We start from the raw sequence: 21,743 nt of genomic DNA on the forward strand, positions 1-21,743 counted from the left end.
CTGTGTAGAGGCTGGTCCCCGGGCAGGATGGAGGGCGGGGGGGTCTGGGCAGGAAAACAGACCTATCCGCTATTGCCAAGACCTGAGATTGAAGAGGGGAATCGATGCCGGGCTTGGAAAGACACCGCTGGTCCACATTACCCAAAGCGTCGTACGGTGCCTGTAGGTCCAGGGTGGTGGGTTGAGGGCAGTGCGAGAAAAGGGGAAGGCCAAAGCCATGAACGGAGATGCTACATGCAATGCAAAGGGGGATTGTCCCCATCACCACCGAGGTGTTTGAAAGCTCCTGGCTATACACTTAGGGGTTGGTGTTTCTGCTGTGGTTAGATGTGGTGACTCAAGCAGCTTAGCGCCAACATATAAAGCTCACCACTGTCACAGAGAGAATAAACATCTTTAATCAAAAACAACCTCTACAAAACCTAACCCCGGTGTTATTGCTCTGTTCAAAACCACAGGCTACGACACCAGTGGCTGCTCATTAAACTGCAAATGCCATTCATTTCCATCAAGGCCTCCGGTCTTTCCAGCTCAGAGATGTCAGTCCTGCTTATTGTCCTTATTCAATGCCTCCTTCAGCACATATTGACAGACAGCATGTACTCCAGCCCTCCAACTTGAGTTGACCTTCAGCAGATATTTAAGCTGCATCTGTGCTTTTCCTGCCTCACCATCAGAAAATGCTGAGATCTGTCTGTCTTTTCCCATGTTCCCATGATGGAGTAGCCCATGTACCTAATGCTGAATCTGGCTGTAATTTCTGCACTTTTTAGGGATGAGTGTAAAAAAGCTTTGCTGGAACCAGTGCTCTGAGTTTCCTGGATGATGGGTTTTCTCCAGCAAATAGCCTGGGGAGATCTTATATAGTGTCAGTCTCAGATTCCTGGCTCCTGGCACTTGTTTTACTGTTTTGACACCAGGCTTTTGAGCACAGCAAAAATAATAATGATATCCAGAGCTAATGTTATTTACTAAAATACAAATTAACGCTCAGTCACATGGCAGCACAATTTGTCATTCAGAGCTAAAATTAAAAGAAATTAAGGCTGAGTCAGAAAGTTATTTCAGATCCGAGTGGGGAACACTAAGTGATGGGGCCATGTGGGAGCAACACTGACATCTTCTGGCCGTAAAATAATCTCCAGCTTCACAAAGAAAACCACCGGGAACCTCCAGCGTGAAAGTGTAAATAGGGGTTAGGGTAGACAAAACAGCTTTTTCAAGCAGCAGGTCCAAGTTTGGCGTAGTGGATATTGTCTGAGTCCACTTTAAGTGTCCGCCTTAGCGTCACTGCCAAATTTGAACAGAGGGTGTGTGACGCTGATAATCCAAAATATGCGAGTGTAGGAGGCAAAGGGGTGTTACTTTTCCATTAATGCAGGTGACAGGGATGTATCCAACCTTTACGTTGCAGGGGGAATGGTACAGTGCAACATGTAGGAAGAAGCAGGCACCAAGATCAGATCCCTGCAAAACATAGAATCAAAGAATAGTTTGGGTTGGAAGGGACTTTTAAAGGTCGTCTAGTTCAACATTGCTGCAATAAGCAGGAACATCTTCAACTAGAACAGGTTGTTCAAAGCCCCCTCCAACCTGAGCTTGAATGTTTCCGGGGATGGGGCATCTACCGCCTCTCTGGGCAACTAGCCAAGGACCTAAAAGCAGAATGATACCTTCGGCCTTTTCTGCAGATGTCACTTCTTCCAGACTGGGCTGACCACCACCCTTGCTACCGTGCACTGCCATACCCTTCCCCTTCCTCTAACCATATTTCTTTTACTTTCTTCCAAGGTTCTTTCTTCCCATCTCTGAAGCCCTCTGAAATTGTCTTCAAGGTCATCTTCTGGCTGGGATACTTCAACAGCTGCGTGAACCCCATCATCTACCCATGCTCCAGCAAAGAGTTCAAGCGAGCTTTCATCAGGCTGCTCAAGTGCCAGTGCCACCGGAGAAGACGGCCCATCTGGCGCGTCTACGACCATCATTGGCGAGGGGCCTCCATTAACAGCTCAGTGCAAGACCCTGAGACGGACCTGAGGCCCAGGATTAACACCCTGAACAGCTCGTTCATATTTAACTCCTCCTTGCAGGAGACACCCAGTAAGAGGCGAACACTCAGCTTCAAGGGCTGGAAAATGCTCACTCCTTTCCAGAAACCAGCATCCACACAGCTGAAGGAGAAGATGAACAGCCTTTCTAATAAAATCCGGGGTGGCTCCAGCAAAGGCGGGGTGGCAGCCACCTACAAAACAGAGGTGGAGTCTGTCTCTATTGGGATCCCTCATGACTTTGCAGAAACCATTGACTATCAAACCTATGATTTAGCAGACTGCTGTGGGCTGCGAGAAACAGATATTTGAATCCACTGGGACATCTGTCGATGGTTTCTTTAGAGGTATCTAGCAGAAACTTGAAGGGATACCATCTGTGGGTCTGTCAGGCAGACTGGAAGCAGCAATCAGGTATAAAATGCAGTTGCCCAAAGGTTATACAAGCATCCCCCATGCAGAGGTCAGCCTGTTCTTTGGGATTATGGGTTCCTCAAAAAAGAACCAATGGCATACCCCATTTTTATGAGCCGCAGCAGGAGGGGAAGATGTGCAGTGGATATGGCCTTAGGAGAAGGGCTGTTTCCTCCAATGGATGGTTATCTTTTACTTTGGAAGAAGCTGTGCAATTAAGGGAAACCAGGATGCCTCCTTTGCCTTAAGAACACCACCACAAAATCTAATGGAAAGGTCAAACCCCAAAAGATGCCAACCCTGCCTTAGTACATGTGATCATGTTTCCATCCAGAGGCAGCACCCAGAAAGGATGCTGCTGAGCAGTAGGCGGCAGCTGATCCTTTAGATAATGGGTTGGGAGCTTGTAAGTCTACAGGGCTGGGCAAGACCTCCAGCTGAGGCCTTTGCTTTGGAGGGTGAGCAGACTGTGGTATTCCCAAGCAGGGAGGGAGGATCCTGGCTCTCAGCCATCATGTCTGCAGTGACCTTGTATGTAACCTGGTGTTAGGCCTGAGGAGCAGTCCAGATGTATACACTGATGCCAACGGGTGTGCAGGTCTCTTGTCTCTAATTCCAACCTGTGATGCATTTCTCATTTCACTTTTCAGTGAAACATTTACAACCCACCTTGCTCTGGTGCACATCCCTCTGTGATACAGAGAGAAAGCAACTCCTTTTGGTGTTGGTAATCCCCAGCCTTTTCTGTCCCTTTCTCGCTCTTGTTGTTGTATCTCTCAAACAACATGGAATAAAGATGCATCCTAGGGGCTTCACTCAGGTCCATAGTCAACCTGGGCTGTGGCTCAGGAAAGGTGGGATGGCTGAGTTTGGGGCCTGTTTCTACTACTCAGAGAGTCAACGCTAAAACAGAGCTGATGTGCAGTTGGAGCTCCCTTGTGTAGACGGATCTCCACCCGAGTCAGGATCACGCCCATGACTCTTCTCCCAAGTGGTTTCCCACATACCTGAAACATCAAAGCCTGTGGTGGCTATCAACAATTGCCTTTGGATATGTCCTCTAGCATGGTCAAAAGCAAAGTCAATAAGCAGGTTTTTTTCCCCTTCGCACAGCCCCAGCGTGTAAGCTCCCCTCAGGAGGGCACTGTGGCCTCCTCTGGGGACCGCAGGGAGGTGTGAGCCATGACAGGCCCACCTCGGTCAGGCTGACACAAACCGTGCTTTGCAACTCAGAAAAATGGTCACCCAAGCTCTGCTTGGCGATGTACTGCAGGCACTGGTTTTATCAAATTTCAGATAGGCAATGAGCCACAAAGAGATATTAGATTAAGCTGTGGGCAGAGGCAGAACACACGTAGGTGATGGAGGCGAAGTCTGGATCTGAGGTGCAGTGTCTCAAGCCATGTGAGTAAAGAACAGGAACGTGAAATTGAGGAGTGGAGACATGACACTGAACACGTCCTGGATGGAAACTCATTCACATCAGCACCATCCCCCAAACCCATTAGCAGTCTTTCATGAACATGCCTCCAGCCCATCTAGCTAATCCCTAGCTAGATAGGGTGGATATCAAAGGAGATTAAAGACTCATAGGTGTAGCAAAGAGAATGTCATCTTTCTTTCTGCTGTTCATTTGCTTGAAAGGAAATTGAAACAGAGAAAAACTTGGACTTCCTTTATTTTTTCTTTTTTTGTGCAGTGCATACTGAGACATGGTATCTGGAGTTGGCCCTATCTCAACACCCTTAGCACCCGTCTGCCCTTTATTCAATGAGAACTGGACAAATTACTGCACAAAGACCTGCAGATTTTGCCCAAATATTTTCCTTCCATCTGCAAATCCCACCAAAGCACATGGGCATCATTGCACTTAACACTGAACCCAGACTCAGTACTGCCTGCATGTTCACCAGTGTCTGCAAAATGAGCCAGAGGTTGCCAGCTCGAGAGGTTCAACCCTACCAAAGCAAGGTCCCAATAACCCTTGGGAACATCTGTAGGGAAACACATCATTTTTTTTCCCCATTTCTTTGGCCTTCAAGGAAAGTGAGACCCTACTGTCATGATGGGGTGACACAGGAAGTCATTTTGCAATGTAAGGACTGCAGCTGCCACTGTATTCCTGGGCAGTTTTGGGATCCTGATAGGAGAGCACACTGCTGGCACTGGGGACGTAGCAGAGAAGGCATCAGAGAGAGGGCAATCACTGAAGAGCAGAAATGCCTGGAAGGTCAAGGTGAAAGCATTGCTCCTCCCACCTTCCACCCACCTCTTAAGATGCATGTGCACACACGCCACTGTTAGTGGCACTGAGTAAAGGCACACAGACCTGCATTTTTGGCCCCTGGTGACACGGCTTTGCAGGTCTAATAGAAGCAATTTGGCGGCACAGTTTAGGACAAGGTGATACAGACATCATCAGAAGTGAAAGTCTAGTCAAGGGGTAAGATGGACATTTGCCATTAAATGTTCTCTGATGCTCAGAAGCAGATTTTTCCAATGTCTCTCCAGACATTCATAGCACATAGTAATAGGTGCATCCATCACCTTACAGACAGACACACATACACATTTTGCTACATTTATATATATATATAAATGTCATCTCCAAAATGGCAGACTATTTCCTATAAATGGAGACTTTGCAGGGGCTTTTAGCAATTGCTGGCAAGCAGTTCATTCCCACAAATGAGTTGAAAGTATTGGTTACACTTCTACCTGACCTTTTAAATATACTTCTTTCTTCTTTTCCAATTTTGAAATATTTACATTTACAGCCTCCAGCCCCTTGAAAGCATCTGGAATGGAAAGAAAGATTAGTCTGGAGGTTTACTGCCTCTCCATCCCAATTCTTTACAGACCTACGGGGAGAAAATGATGATAAAGTCAGTTTAATCACACATCTGCATATACACAGAGAAATGCCCAAACTCTGGCTCATTTACCTACTGCATTGGATCAGTCCCCGAGAGATACCTTAGAAGGTGTTGTAGGAAAGCCTTGAGCTCTTCTGTGCTGCATTCAGGCAAAATACTTGTTTCTCACCTAAGCCAGGGCCCCTGTTTCATTTAGCACCTTGCATCAGAAGAAGCAATGCCAGGACCGGACTCTGAGGCTGTTGGTGTAGAACTTCATTTAGAGTAGACAGAGCTGCTTTTGCTGTCAGGGAAGGAAGGACAATGTTGTATGAAATATGACCTGAGTACCTAAAATTGTGCATTTCCCTCTGATTCTCTTAACCTCCAAGCTCTCACAAGTTTGGAAAAACGGGCTCAGACCTTCAGGAGGTAGATTTGGCCTGATCCCACTGACTTCTCTGGACTCACAAGGATGTGACCAGCTGAGGGTATGGCCCCATTTCTCCAAATGTGCCGAGCAGGCCATTTCCCAAAGCACCCGTACCTTGGTTTTGCAGCAGCTCTCACCTCATTGCTGCTTCGACGAACCGAGCGTGCAGGATGGCCAACAGCAGCTTTTATGTCAGTAGACTCTCACGAGTCCTGTTTAAGGGGGAAAGAAGGTCTCTGTCAGTCTGAGCTGGACTGCAATTGGGTTGCATTACTATTGTTTACAGTGTGTATATAAGTGTACATTTTCTTTAGCAGACATTGGAAATTTTTATGTATAGATTTTTATTTTTCATCCCCAGATGTATTTATTAGCCAGAGTATTTCTGTTTTGTGATTCAAGTTCTGTCAGATTGATGTAAGCTCTATGAAACAAAATGCACATATTTTTGTTTGTTTGTACCAAATACATGCACAAGCCTGTCTAAAACACTGTTGTGTATTGTTGCCGTGTCTGAATTTTAAAACAGGGGTTGCAGGGGATGAGGGAGGGAGGAAGGAAAACCTGCAAATTATCATCTCTCTTTTTTTTTTCTCAAAGACTTTTTTTGTAATTTCACAAGGATAATTGCTCCCACTTGCAAGAATTTATGATAAAAACAAGTCAGAAGGGGACTTTCAGCTTTGTGCCATGCAGGGATGAAGGGGTCGTACCAGACATGTCTTCTCCAAGATGCTCCCTGGAGCAGGAGGAATCCGGATGCAGTCATGACCCACAGGAGTGGAGGAGGGCAGGAGGAGGGAAGGCTGTTGTGTAGTTGGTGGTCAGGAACATGCTCTGGTCAAAGAATTTCCATCAGAGCAGGGGTTTTTTTTAATGAAAATTGACATTTCAACTCATTGAAGATTTCTCTGGAAAATTTTCATTTTTCTTCTAAAGTTTAAATTCTAGCATCAGTTGCAAAACCTGTAAACATGTTGAAATGGAAATAGGCTTTCTCATGCTCCTGTCTCACTCCAGATACTCCATTTCAAGAAATGCAGCCTAATGGCACTTCTAGATGCTGGGCAGTGGTGTCTCAGGGGTGGGTATCATGGGATGATGACTCTAAGCTGGAAAGCTCAAAGGGGAAAATGGCAAAAGAAGAAAAAACACTTGCCTCACCTTTGGGACACTAGTGCAAGATCATACATCAGAGTCTGAAATGCAGTGAGGGGAGAAACAGACCTCTGAAAACATCCAACAACAACTATCCCAGAAATAGTTATTTGCAAAGCAAATGACGAAACACTGCCCAAGGCTGTCTGTCCTTCAGGGACGGCTCCCAGCAGAAGCAAAGTGAGCAGCCACCAAGTGCAACTCAACAGCTCCAGGGGAAGATTGTCATGACTTTACCATGCGTTTTGCGAATGCTTGTGTGCGGTTGAGTCAGACTGATGCTGGGGAAGGGTTTGGACGGTGTGTCCCCTGGCAAGCCTGCAGAAAAGGATGCTCTTGACTGATACTGCTAATACTTTTTAAAAGGGATGTTTTTCCTTTCTATATGACTGTCAAGTCAGGCTGCTGTCCTGCTCAAATGCCAGGAAGAAAGCATTAGGTGCTTTCCTGTTGACTTCCCCAAGGGTATGATAAGAAAGACCCGTGCCATGGCCACACAGACTGAATGAGCCTTCAGAGCCACAAGGCTGGTCTGGGCATGTTGCTTTTGGCATCCTTCCTCGTCCCAAGTTTAATCCATTAAGAACATTGTGTGCCCTGAGCTACACAGACAAGGTCAAGGGCCAGGGCTACACAGTCCTAGTGCCTGTCAAAGCCCGGGTTGTTGCTCGCCTGGCTCACCTCACAGCACCCAGTAAAAGACAGTGCATCTATTAATGCAGCCTCGTGGGGCTCGTATGTGACCTGCACAACTGCCAGTGCCTCCTTCTCTCCTTTGCCCCATGCATCCCCAAATCTGTTCCTCCTGCCCACCCAAATCCATGTTATGACACCTCGCAGTTTCCATGAGCCGGTTGGGCATTGCTCAGGCAGAGTGGATCCACTCAGAAGGGGAAGAGTTCTGGGGCATCTTGCTCCTGGGAGGAGTTTGGTTCCTTTGTCTCACCTGAACCCTTGGCGTCCCTTTCCCACGCTACGGCCCTTGTAGCAAGCTCCGGCTGCAGAATAGGCTTTCTTCTGCTCTGGTGGGCAACCAGTGGGGCAGGTGATTTGCAACTCACCTTCCTACTGCTGGCCATGATCCAAAGTGCAGTCGCTTATGAAGAGCATGTGCTCTTTGATTGCTGGTGAGATAAGGTGCACCCCTAAAAGTCTGCTCATAACTGTCCGACTAAGCTCATTACTATTTCTATTTTCTTTTTTTTCATTTTTATTCAGGTTTGAGGGAAGCCACCACTTGGTATTTTGATTGCTCTCCACTCTGTGATGGACTTCTCAGCATTCAAGATTCAGCATTCGCTGAGCTGCTGTATATGGGTCCAAGCGCACTGAAGCTAAACTTGGGCAAAGCCTTGACACTGCCTTGGAAGTGGGACCAGCAGTATACTTTTGGGGAAGGCTTCTTAATTTAGCACCCTTTCTGAGGCTAGAGAAAGCAATTGAGTACACAAGGCCCTGTGATCTCTGCCTGATCACCCAGGCTCAACAAAGTTAAGTATACTTTCTTCCAGATCCCTCTCCAGCCTAACAAATAGCCTGGGTAAGGCAATATACCTTGGTGACACATGGTAGCTAAAGAAGGTAGCCCAGAGACACTGCAAAAAGCTAATCACTCCTTTAGAAGGCAAAGGTGATCGGTAGCACCTGGATAAATTTGACTCTTCTGTTTCTTCATCCCCATTTTGGGGGATGTCTGGACACCCCTACGCAGCTTCTGCTTTCTCATGTCATCTCATCTGGGTCTCCTTTTGCTTCCTCCAGTAGCTTTCTTTGGACCTGGCTGGCCTCACAGTCAACACATCATCTCACCCTACAAAGTCTGTGCTTTCTTTCCTCTATCCTGCCCAGCTGTTTTGCCTATTTAAGTCCCACAGCTCTCTTCCCCTCACCCCATCTTTCACCCCAGGGTTGACACACCACTGGTCAAGCCCAGGTGGCCCTGGGTTTGTGGGCCTGCTGAAGCTTTGTGGAGGATCACCTGTTGGGATATATGAGACACATATATATATATATATATAAAATATATATCTGAGATAGGAAAGGGAAAGGCAAACCAGAAAATCAAAAGGGAACATAATTTGAAAACATTGGATCAATACTTCATAGCAGTCACAGGCAAAAACTGCATTTTAGGTAATTTTGGAAAACAGATGGAGACTAGAATAGGTGGAGAATAACCTTGAAAATATGTTTGCACCTCTGAATAAATCTATGATGTATCTGTAATTTGACTGCTGTCTGATTTTTTGATCAGCCCAGCTCAAAAAGAATAGAAAGGACTTAGAAAGGGTTAAGAAAAGGCTGACAAAAGTTACCAAAGACATGGGATAGTTTCCATCCAAAGAACAATTAAATCAAAGGGCACTTTCCTGTAAAACAGAGATGACTGAGGAAGAACACAATGGAGGTCTATAAAATCAGGACTGTCAGGGAGAAGACGAACAGTGGACGACTGTTCTCTGTTTTTCTCATAATACAAGTACTAAATGACATCAAACCCATTATCAAAATGAGCAAAGCAAGGTAGTTCTTCAGATGGCGCATATTTAAATGGTGGGACTCGTCACCACAAGATATTGCATCTGCCAAAAGTCTATAGGGGTTAGAACAGCAATTAGATGCCTTCATGACAGAAAAGTCCATCAAGGGTTGTTGGAAATGTTTATATAATCTCTGAGCTGGGAAGTCCCCGAGGCAGCAATTGCTGTCAGCTGGGAGAATATTTCAAGGCATTTTTCACTGTAGGCTTTTTCTTTCCTTCTATCCCTCCCAAAGTTTCCATCATCAGACAGCGGGAACTCAGGTAGAAGGACCAAGACTCTGAACTGGTATGGCCCTTTGTATGTGCCCTTCATCTGCATGCTGGGTAGCCCATCCATGCCACAGGTACATCATTCATTTCTCTGCCCATAGGCTAAAATGAGAAAATACACAGAAAGCTCAAGGTTAGTCTCCAATGCACATTAAATCAACGAGATCATACCATTTTGCCATCGCTGTGTGCCAGTTCCTGCAGGGAAATTTCTGTTACTGAACACCACTCAGAAACTGAAAAACATCTCCTCAATAGACTGACTTTTTCCACAGAGGACAGGCTAGTAGCTGGGCCCGGGAGTTGCTCAGGGATTTCCCAAGAAAATTCAGCCATCTTGTGCAAAGGTTTCAATTTCTTTTCCACTTTCATACCTCTAAATGTCCCTCCATGGAGACACACATCGTGCACAGTGACATTAAGGCCACTGACAAGTAGGTTTGCTTTTCCTAGGTAAATTCCTAGTGGGATTCAGATCACAGATTAAGACATCTCCTTTTCAATAAGGTTTCCATGTATAAACCAGGTGTTTAAACTCCATTATGGAGATTTAGAGAAAAAAAAAAATTGTTGCCTGAATATAGATATATCGTGCCATTTGAGCCATCCTAGGCTATCCAAGATAGGTACATGGCCAGGAAATAGGACAGAAAACCTGTTGTGCAATATTGACTCAGCAACATGGCAGAAGGTCCTGATCTGTAAGCTGTGAGTAGAAGTAAATATCAGGCAAAGAGCAGACAGAGAGTGAAGGTCTGATCCCCTCTTTTCCCTAGGGGAAAAAGGACACAGGGTATTCACTGTGGTTGAACGTTATCATCGAAAGTCAGATGAAGGCTTGACTTGCAGGGTGAACCACACCACCCAGTCCCCACGGTATCCTGGGAGACAGAGTCCTGCCAAGAGGGTGGGAAGGACAAGTCAGAGATAGTAACCCATCTTGAAGTCTCATGAAGCCAAAAAAAAAGATTTAGAGCAAAATTAGTTCCATTCAGTTCAATAAACCAAACTTAGCCAACTTTAAAGATCTCCTGTGTGCAGTGCTGGTGGATAATAGATGTCTTGGGGTTTGGAGGGTAGGATGTAGGCATCAAAAATAACTTTTATGCTTTTTCTGGAAACATGTTCTACCATTTATTATGCGCAACTCTCCAATTTCATTTTCACAACACAGCCTCAAGCAGGACATTTCGCACAGTTTGGAAACTGCCGGGCTTTCTGCACTTCTCTCCTTTACCTTCAAAAAGACTGAAGCAAGACAAAGAATCTGCCCACAATCGGTCCAGCTGCTAAAAATATATATGATAAATGTTCAATGTTAAAAATCTCACTTAGACCTTAAGAAAATCATTTGGACATTTCACCAAAAAAACCATCAAGGCCCAATCCAGCTCCTGTGATGAATGTTTTACTATTCTTTCCTCTGCAGCTGCTACCTTATGGATGGAAAACAAAATTCCCTAAGGGCCGTAGTTGATTCTGAAACCTCATTGAAATCTGACCATAATTAAGTAGCAGCAGCACTGCTCAGAGACACAGCGTTGCCTGTCCAAACCCCACTGCTGCCTCCCAGCAGATCTATAGTTGCAATAAAGCCTGATAACATAACACATGGATCAGAAATTTGAGTTCTCTTGTGGCAGGAGGGTGTTTTTGGAAAGAGAAGGTCCCAAAGTCTAGCCTCATGTATGCCCAGGAGGCTTCAGGTGGCACGGTCAGAAGAGGAATACTATTGCAAGGGCCTTTCTCCTTGTGAAATGGAGAGTTTCCATTTCCAGAGTTTCACAGAAGGTGTTTCAGATACGGAAACCCGGCAGGAACACAAAAAAAAAGACACAAAAAAGCTCAAAGCCCAGTACACACTGCTTTGACCATGCAAGGCAAAACTATAGCCACATTGAGTTATCCCAAAAGCTATTCGTCATTCACAAGTTGCCTTGACACAGATTGGAATTTCTCAACAAATTACTGGAAAAAGGGAATGCCCTTGGGTGACCCCGTTTTTATCACAGCAAGGCAGTTTTATAGATTTAAAAGGTTTGCTAACTTGACAACATTAATGTTAATCTGTGAGTAAATTGCCATTGTTTTATGCATGTTTATTACTACAGTCTTCCACAGATGATTCACAGTACAAATCCAATTTAACTTTGATTGCTGTGGCACTTTCATTTCTAACCTGTTTTAGGCTTGTAAGTTTAGATGTTACTTCTCAAAGCTTTAGGATATGGAGCTTTTGAGAGTGTATAAATATGTTTTTATATAAGTATGTATTCAAATATGTGTATAAATAGATATGTCTACAGAGATATACAGAGATACACATATAAATGTGTATATCTTTTGTCCTTCAAATACTTTTTTGTGCTTTCTTGGCAAAAGCACTCTTCTGTCGGTGGCTAACTTCATACCCAGGCTGTGTCCCATGTCCTCCTGAGACAGAAGCTACTACGCAAAAGTCAGCATGGTGAGTGCAGCTGCTGAATCACCAGGTGGGTGATGCAGAAATCAATAATGAGTTTTCTAATATTCCGTTACTGAAATCATTTTCCCAGAAATGATGTGGATTCTCCATCACCGCATTATGGGCAAATATTTGTCTTACGTAGCATTTTAGATAGGACGGATCCTGCTGCAGGTGGTGGGACAATTTTAGCTTTCTGAGGTTCCTATGAGTCATATCGTTCCATATTCTATACTGTTCCATATGTTCTCTCCCCTATCCTACCCCTAGAAATTAGAAAAAGGTTTTTTCAAGTTTTGTGAATTGGCCACCTATTGCTGATTGCACTATGGACATTACCCCTTACTTCCCCCTTTTAAAACTGAGCAAGGATGAACAACTGTGCCAACAAACTGCCTGTAAAAGGAATTAACATTGTCCCACTGATTAATTTACTAGTAGACATGGTTTAGCTTTTCTTTCCAGTCTCCACGTTCTCCTATTAGCCTCTAAATGGTTGTCCTTCCTCTGGCACAGTGCTATTCCCGAGAGTCGTACATGCTTCAGCCAAGCTCCTCTCTCTGCAGCCCACATCTACAGCAGTGACCTCTTGGGATCGGGGTAAGCAGGACGCTTTCATTCAACAGGAAAGGACTACTAAATCCACTGGCAGGCAGCCGAAGTTAAGCAAATTAAAATTAAAAACAAAGTGATCACAGGGAGTAATTAGCAACTGGAGTGTATTTTCTCAAAAATATGAAAGGTTCTTGAAATGAAAAATTTAGGAGAGAGGAAAAGAGGGAATTATTTTATAACGCATGCTCTGGCTCAGGGAGAAGTAATGGGCTTGATGTAAAAATTTGCTCTCCTGCCCTGCTTATACAGGAGGTCAGGCTAAATTACCAAAATATGTTGTCTGGCCTTAAAAAGAAACGTTTTTCTGCCTGACTTGGCAAGTCCTTCTGAGCTCAAAATATTGCCCAAAAGCTGCACCTGTTTTACTGAAAGGAGAAAATATACTTTGCTGAGGCATCTGCCACTGACCCAAAGGAACCCGGATGGAAATCTCTCCTCTCCTCTCCTCTCCTCTCCTCTCCTCTCCTCTCCTCTCCTCTCCTCGCTTCTGAGTAATTTGTTTATTTCTTACTTTATTTTTAGTGTCCATTTTCTTTACATTATATTTTTCTATCAAGGGCCCCTGCAGCTATTTTTAGCTGGTGGAAATTGGCCAGGCAAGTTCTTTTTTTACTCTTTTCATTTAGGTATTTAGTTTGGAAGGATTTATTAGCAGAGAAAGGAAACTGACTGGCAGCCTGAGAGGTCTCTCTCTCTCTCTGTCCTCTCTTTAAGCCAAGGAATTGAATTTTGACACTCAGGCCATGTAAAGAATTGGTCACTAATGGGAATGGGCCTCAGGTCAGTGAATTTGTCTAATCCCTTTTTTATGCCACCTCTATGTTCGGTGTCCAATTTACCCTGTGGCAATAACTTCTGTTCTTTGTGGGTGGGCTGCCCAGTGCTTCCCCATTTTCAACTCTGTCATGAGAGGAATAACTGTTCACTGCCTGCTGTCTGTAGATGGGTGTAATTAATACACAGTTTATAGACCATCATGTCCATCCTCACCATCTCTTTTCAAATGAAGGAATCTTATCCTATTTAGCGTATCTGAATATGAAGTTTCTCCAGACCTCTTAATGCTCTCCTTCCCTTGACCTTTTCTAGGTCCATTACATCCTTTCTGAAAGTGTGTGGCCGAAGTTAACCTGACTATTTCAGTTGTAGTTCCACCAGGGACATCATTAAGTTCGTAACTTCATCATGTACTTCGCACAATATTTTTAATTATTCTCAATTCTTTTCCTAGTACTTTCTAACATTTTATTTGCCTTTTTGACCACTGCTGAGCACAGAGCTGAGGTTCCCATTTCAGTTATTCACAAAGATTCAGTATCTCTTTCCTGAATGCTAATGACTACTTTTGAGTGCATCACCACTTATGCATAGATTTTTCCTCATCTACATTATTTTGCATTCATCAGTATTAAATTCACCACCTGCTAATCCAATATCATGACATCTCTTCCGCAAATATTCATATTTAGCATTAGCTTTGGCTACCCTGAATAATGAAAGATTGTCAGCAAACTGTCACCAGCCTATTTACACCTTTTCCCAGACCATTTTGGAATACAGTGACTATTATGACACCGAGCACTACCTTAAGGAAATTCTAATAGCCTTCCTCCACTGTAAGAAATGACTGTTTAATCGTATTTTTTTTTGCTTCTTCTCTGTTTATTCCACCAGTTATTAAACCAGAAGACCTTTTACCTCATCCCATGAGAGCTTAGAGAGAGCTAGGAAGTGCTTCAGGATAGAAGGCTGGATATTGCACACAAGACTGTAAACACTATGAAACCTTCGTAAAAGAAGGCAATATTGACTATATGGGAAAGAGAAGAGGAAGAATGATGGGTGATATCACTGGAGAGGAATTTGCAAAGGCCATTAGCTTATGGACACTGTGTACAGTGTGCGTCACATGCCAACTTCAGTAGATCAAATACTTTTTTCCATGGGAGCAATGGACAGCCTAATAGCAAAAGTCAATGTGACAGGCAACTGCAAAGTAAAAGCGTCACGTATTTATTTTAGAGAAGAAAATAGTGCTTGTGCCAATGTATTCCTAAAAATACTGCTAGCAGCACAAGAAAAAAAAAAAGTTATGGGCAGTGAACAGATACAACTCAGGTTTTGCATGAACTAGCTTATTCCCATTAATAATTTAGGTAAATATGAAAAAACCAAAATCCATAATTGCACTAGGTTACAAATACCTAATGTAGCTTAAAAATATTCCAACCCCTAGGTCTCTTCAAGAGGTAATATCTAATGGAGGGATCAGGTACCAAAATAACTGAAAAAGGATTTGGAAATATCTTCAAATGAAATTGGAATCTCTCAGCTGAGTGCAGGACAAAGGAGAAAAAGGCGTCCTGCTCTGCAGCTCACTGTGAGAGAGGCTGAAAGAGGAGCTGGACGAACCTCTTGCTTTGAGAGTCTTAGATCAAACAGAGCAGGCAGAATACCATCACTAGTTGAAAAGAAAAGGAGGAAAAAAAGGAAAAAGAAAAAAAAAATCACCTTTGCATTTGCATAGGCCATAAATAATTAATCAAGGAAAAGAAACAAAAAGTTAAACAACTGTTCTGCTTCCCTACCCAGGGGAGGCATCTGGGCATTGACCCTGATGCATCAGCAGATCCCTAGGCAACGCCTCTGGGATCCACCAGTTTTGGGAGGTTGTCGATTTGCTGGAAGGCCAGGCTGCTGTGCAAAGGGACCCGGACAAGCAAGTCCAGAGGAAGCCACGACAGTCATCAGGAGTTCAGAGCATGCATGCAAGAAAAGGCTGATGGAGCTGGGTTCATTCAGCCTGGAGAAAAGAAGGGTTTAGGTGGGCATCTCGTTGCACTGCTCTAATAGGGTTTCAGAGAAGACAGAACCAGGCTCCCCTCAGATGCAATGGACAAGTTCAACAAGGGAAATTCCCACTAGATACACAGAAAAAAATATTTCCTCTGAGTACAGTGCAGCCCTGGACCAGGGATTCAGAAAGGCTGTGAAGCCTCCATCCTTGGAGATATTTGAAACTAGACTGAACAAGACCCTGAGCAACAGTGAGGTTGGCCCAGTGTTGAAAACAAGAGCCTGAAATAGAGACCTCCAACCTTGTTTATTCCTCAAGCCTGTGATTCTGTGGATAATAGATCACATATGTGTAAGGTTTCCAGCTCTCCCCTTTAGGAGATGCTTTTTCTGTAGGCTACCATTTGTGTTGGGCTAAATTCCTCTGAGGCTCCAGTGAGAAATGCCATCCTTTTTTCCGTGACATGCAGAGCCCAGAGTTTTACAGCGGTCATTTTGTTCTGAAGAGAAGCAACAGGAGGGCACGATTAGAGGCTCTGAATAGCCTCTGAAGAAACAGCTCTTATCAGGCTGCAGAGCAGCCATACATACACCCCTCAAACAGCCTCAGAGTTGGCTGGGCACGTTTTTTTAAAGACACTTCATTGAAAAACATTGGCTGCCATCCAGAATATTAAAAACAGCATAAAAAAGTAAAAATGCTCTTCGTCCCTGCTGGTTTTGATTTACTTATATCAAGGGGAAAACACAGTCCCTGTTGTTTCATTTCAGATGTGCTCTTAAGGTCGGCACACCCTGCACCCTGAGGTTGCTTGTAAATCATTAATGACCTAACTTTTCATCACCCAGCTTTGTTCTGACTGGTTATAGTTCTTCATTACTTCTGTTCTGTCATCAGAAGGACCAGTGACAAAAAGGGCAACGCGGTCAAACAATGTATGTCCAAGGGAAGGACGTTCACACCCTGACACCCCAGTATTTACTGTTTGAGTCTCACCAAGGCAGGTATCAGGAAAGAGAAGAGGAATCAGTGGTGCACAGCAGGAGCTGGTTATGACTGGCTTCTCCAGGACACCCTACATGGGTGACAGCCAACATCTCCCATAGACGACGTTTCTGAGCTCAGCAAGGTCTGGGAGACAGGACCCACCACCATTTGTTTTCACAGACAGCATTTGCCCAGAGAACGGAGGAATTTAACCAAAAATGACAGTCTCGCTTGGATTTCTCTCAACTCACTCCAAAACAAAAGGCATGTAAATATCATCAGCTACAAAAAATTGCTGATGACTGAGAGTGAAATTTGTCATTAAAAGTGGAAAATAAATGGGGTGCACTCAGAGCATCCAGACATAAATAGACTGAGTCACTTTTATGCTAATACGTCTTCATCAGATCTCCCCAATGAATACGTAAAATGGTCTATTTATTGTAATTGAAGTTTATGATAAAAGTGCTTTCATACTCTCTATGTATGTACACAGCTATTCAGAAAAACTTGTTTTTCTCTCCCTTTTTTGTTCTCCATAACTTCACATTATTTTCTCTTTGGAAAGCATTGCTTTCAAGCAGAGCAAGCAGAGATATCTGCTCAGCTGTATAAAGGCAGAGGTTGGCTCACGTGGGTCCATACCTCCATCTTCTTTGTCCCTGGTCGCCTGCAACTGGTGTGACACTGATTGCCTCTCACTGCTGAGATGCAAAACTTCATTTCTCATAGCCTTCCGCTTCTCTATATCCTCCTTCTTAATGACTCTGAGCTAAGAAGACTATTGTTGCAATTACTGAAAGGCTGTTGCTCTGATCTAAAATAGTTGTAGTTCAATAAAGGGCCAAAATGCAGCACCCGTTTAGGTACTGGCAGGCTGCTATAAGGTCTCCCTGGAGCATTCTCTTCTCCAGGCTGAACAACCCCAGCTCTCTCAGCCTTTCCTCCTAGGAGAGCTGCTCCACCCTTCTGATCATCTTCATGGCCCTCCTCTAGACTCGTTCAACAGGTTCATGTCCTTATGTTGGGGGTCCCAGAGATGGATGCAGTACTCCACATGGGGTCCCAACAAGAGCAGAGTAGAGGGACATAATCACCTCCCTCAACCTCCTGGCCATGCTTCTTTTGATGCAGCCCAGGATGCGGTTGGCTTTCTGGGCTGAAAGCACACATTGACAACTCATGTTGAGCTTCTCATCAACCAACACCCCCAAGTCCTTCTCCTCAGGGCTGATGTCAATCCATTCTCTGCCCAGCCTGTATTTCTGCTTGGGATTGCCCTGAAACCCAGAGCAGGACTCTGCACTTGGCCTGGTCGAACTTCATGAGGTTTGCACAGGTCCACCTCTCAAGCCTGTCCAGGTCCCTCTGGATGGCATCCCTTCCCTCCAGCGTGTCAATGGCACCACACAGCCTGGTGTCATCAGCAAACTTGCTGAGGGTGCACTCAATCCCACTGTCCATGTCTCCAGCAAAGATATTGAACAGCACGGTCCCAGTACCGACCCCTGAGGAACGCTACTTGTCACTGGTCGCCACTTGGACTTTGAGCTGTTGATTGCAGCTCTTTCAGTGCAGCCGTCCAGCCAATTCCCTATCCACTGAGTGCTCCATCCATCAAATCCATGTCTCTCCAATTTAGAGACAAGGATGTTGTGCATGACAGTGTCAAATGTTTTGCACAAGTCCAGGCAGATGATGTCAATTGCTCTTCCCTTATCCACCAATGCTGTAATGGTATCCTAGAAGGCCACCAAATTTGTCAGGCATGATTTGCCTTTAGTGAAGCCATGTTGTCTGTCACCAGACACCTCCTTATTTTCCATGTGCCTTAGTTTTAGTTAGTTTTTAGCATAGTTTCCAGGAGGATCTACTCCATAATCTTGCTGAGCACAGAGGTGAGACTGACCGGCCTGTAGTTCCCTGGGGTCTTCCTTTTTCTCCTTTTTGAAAGTGGGGGTCATGCTTCCCCTTTTCCAGTCAGTGGAAACTTCACCAGACTGACACGACTTCTCAAATATGTGGCTTAGCAACTTCATCGGCCATTTCCCTCAGGTTCTACCTCATCAGGTAGATCAGAGAATCTCATCAGGTCCCATGGACGTGTGCACCTTCAGGTTCCTTAGATGGCCTTGAACCTGATCTTTTCCTACAGTGGGCAGTTCCTCATTCTCCTGGAACCTGCCTTTGCCTTTTGTGACTTGGGCGGCATGGTTAGAGCCCTTGCTGTTGAAGACTGAAGCAAAAAAGTCATTGAGTACCTCAGCCTTCTCCATATTCTGGGTCTCCCATTTTTTTCCAGAGAGGGCCCACATTTTGTCTAGTCTTGCTTTTGTCACCAACATACCTTAGATGCTTTTCTTGTTGCCCTTGACATCCCTGGCCAAATTTAATTATATATGGGCTTTACCTTTCCTAACCTGGTCTCTGGCTGCTTGGACAATTTCTCTGTATTCCTTCCAGGCTACCTGTCCTTGCTTCCACACTCGGTAGGCCTTCTTTTTGAATTTGAGTTTGTCTAGGAGCTCCTTGTTCATCCATGCAGGCCTCCTGGTGTTTTTGCCCCATTTCCTCTCTGTTGGGATGCATCACTTCTGAGCTTAGAGGAGGTGATCCTTGAATATTAACCAGCTTTCTTGGGCCCCTCTTCCCTCCAGGGCTTTATCCCATAGTACTCTACCAAGCAGATCCCTGAAGAGGCCAAAGTCTGCTCCCCTGAAGTCCAGGAGTAGTCAAAGATACTAGTCCAGGATACTTCTCCTGAAGTATCTTTGACCCTCCATGAATAGCTCAAATTACGCAGAGAAGCTGTCAAATTTATCATATGGTTGCTGTTTCAAGAGGTTTCGACTTTCTGGAAAACAGCCAGTGCTTATGATCAGGCACATAAAAATTGCATTTGGTCAGAATAGCAGCACTTCTATGGCTTTGCAGCTCCCAGAAGCAAACAGCCTGTACCAGGGAGACACAGGGGTCCAGAGGGGTTGCCGCTGTCAATGTCCATCTGTCATTTTTAGATGCCAAGCACTGAAAGGAAGGGATGTGAAATTAAAAAAAAAAAAAAACCCAACACCTCTTTTTGACAGTGGGAGCAGGTCCTGCCGTGCCATGGCCCAGTGAGGGGCTATATTGATGGTACTGCGGGAGGGCAACGCAGACTCACCACCGTGCTCGTTAGCCTCCTCTGGAAAGAGAGCTGGCCAGGTAACCTAATCCAAGGAGTTGTTTTCATTTTGAACCAGCAGGACAGCAAGTCCCAGCACACCTATGGACTTCTGCATCCTGCGACATTGCACAGTCTCTATTATTTCATACGCTTTTGCAAAATAACCCCCTTATTTGTGTTGTAAATAATGCAAAGGCTTTTTAGTCTCTCCCAACGACTCAGTTGTCTCAAGGTCCTGGATCCCAGTTACCACCATCTGAGTGACTTTGCCATACATTTTTTGAGGACTACACATTGATTTTTACATGAAGGCGCTATCAGTATTAGTCAGCATCTTGGTATTTATAAAATATACTGTTTTGTTTGCTTTCTTGCCTGCAATTACAGACTGAAAAGAGGTTTGCATTGGTCTGTCCTCATACAGCGGTGTCACTCTCGACCAGGCACGGGTTATCTGAAAATCCTGTCCAGCTCGGGGTTTGCCTAATTTCTTCTCTCTTCTGTGTTAGTTTGTATTTTATCAATGCTTAATTGCCCCTGCTCTGGTGATGCTAATTCCCTCGGCTTGTTTAGGTGTCTGTGAAGTTCCTCCCTGCTTTTGACTGCCTAAATTAGTTCTGTGTCATCAGTGGATTCATCTGCCTCTATCTGCAAGCCAGGTATCAGCACATTAACCAGCACTGCACGCCTGGGACTAAGCACTGAGCTGTGACCTTCTGCCATAATTGACCATTTAATCCTCCTCTTTGCTCTCTCCTAGGACAGCTGTGGAGCCACGACAATAGTTTCCCAATCATCCTGTGACCCCTTAGCTCCCTCAGGAGGCTCTTTAGTTTGACCTTGCTAAAGACCTTCTGGGTATCTAAATGCACCATGTCTACCAAGTCTCCTTCATCCACTGTTTTCCTGGCACGGTCATTGAGTCACAATCCCTCTGTGAGACCTTTCTTCTCCGCAAGCTGCTGGGTCTGCACTCTCCTGTCGTGAGCTGTCTCTCTGAAACTTCATTATCCTGCCTCTAAATATAAATTCAAACTAATTTCCCCAGGACGTGTGTAAGGAGGGATGACCTGTAATTCTCCCAATCTCACCTTACGGCTTTTTGAATATAAATGTAACCTGCCCTATATCCCAGTCCTTGCTTCTTTTCCTTGGTAAGTTAATGAAGTCTATTTACATTGCTTAAAAATGTCTGCCCGGACAATCCGGACCTCCAGAAAAGGCCTCCTGAGACAAGCTGTGGACGTTTGCCGTTCATGGCTGGGTTTCTCTCTGATGGTGTGCAGGCAGGTCCTCAGGGCAGATACCTGACATGCCCATTTCACCTGCTTTTAACCCTGAAACTAAAACTGCAAGGTCTATCAAGCAGAGAGACCCAAGTGTGAGCCAGCTCATCTCTGGAAACCATGCTGAAATATTAGCATGGGGTGACGTTTCAGCTAATAATGCTTCATAGGGAGATCAAAAAGAGATTGCAAGCACTGTTTTGAGAGTTGTCTTCCTTCTCAGCCACCTCCCTTTCTACTGAAGCCCAGGGAGGGTCAGGGGAGTCACAGTGCCTGGCAATTTTATACCCCCTTCACCCCCAGCATGCACCGCACTCACACATTTATTTGGATTTGAGACATACATGTTCTCCGGTTATTCTTCTCAGTTTCCACAGAGGGACTCCCAGTATCAGAGGAACCGCTCAGTTTATATACGGTTCACATGTTCTATGTGGCATATGGAAACAGGACCCCGTGCTTTACTGTGAGCTTCTGTAATGAAACTATTCCTGTATCTGGGGCTTGGCTTTAAAAACTCCTATAAATAATTCCCATTCTGCATCCTTGGGTCAACGGAATTCTGCCCAGCAAATACAAAGGGCCAGGTAAGCCAGAAAGAGCATGTAACATAAGGGAAGTATGGGAAATACGTAGCAAAATCAGAATTGGAGATGGAAATAGTGCCGTATTGCAGAAGGCAGATAATCATTGAATTAGCTCCTAAGT

At 44.7% G+C, this 21,743-nt stretch overlaps 1 protein-coding gene across 2 annotated transcripts in view; it reads left to right on the plus strand.

The window, feature by feature from the left end:
* The window catches only part of ADRA1D (adrenoceptor alpha 1D), a 51,006-nt gene extending 44,772 nt beyond the window's left edge, over window positions 1-6,234 (plus strand). For both annotated transcript variants that reach the window (XM_054202589.1, XM_054202591.1), the window contains one exon: window positions 1,792-6,234. In XM_054202589.1, the coding sequence (XP_054058564.1) occupies window positions 1,792-2,360 (569 nt within the window). In that variant the 3' untranslated portion in view covers window positions 2,361-6,234. The remainder of the gene's footprint in view (window positions 1-1,791) is intronic.
* Window positions 6,235-21,743: the final 15,509 nt, after the last annotated feature.

This window comes from Rissa tridactyla, chromosome 5, assembly GCF_028500815.1.
Source record: "Rissa tridactyla isolate bRisTri1 chromosome 5, bRisTri1.patW.cur.20221130, whole genome shotgun sequence".
Taxonomy (NCBI): Eukaryota; Metazoa; Chordata; class Aves; order Charadriiformes; family Laridae; genus Rissa; species Rissa tridactyla.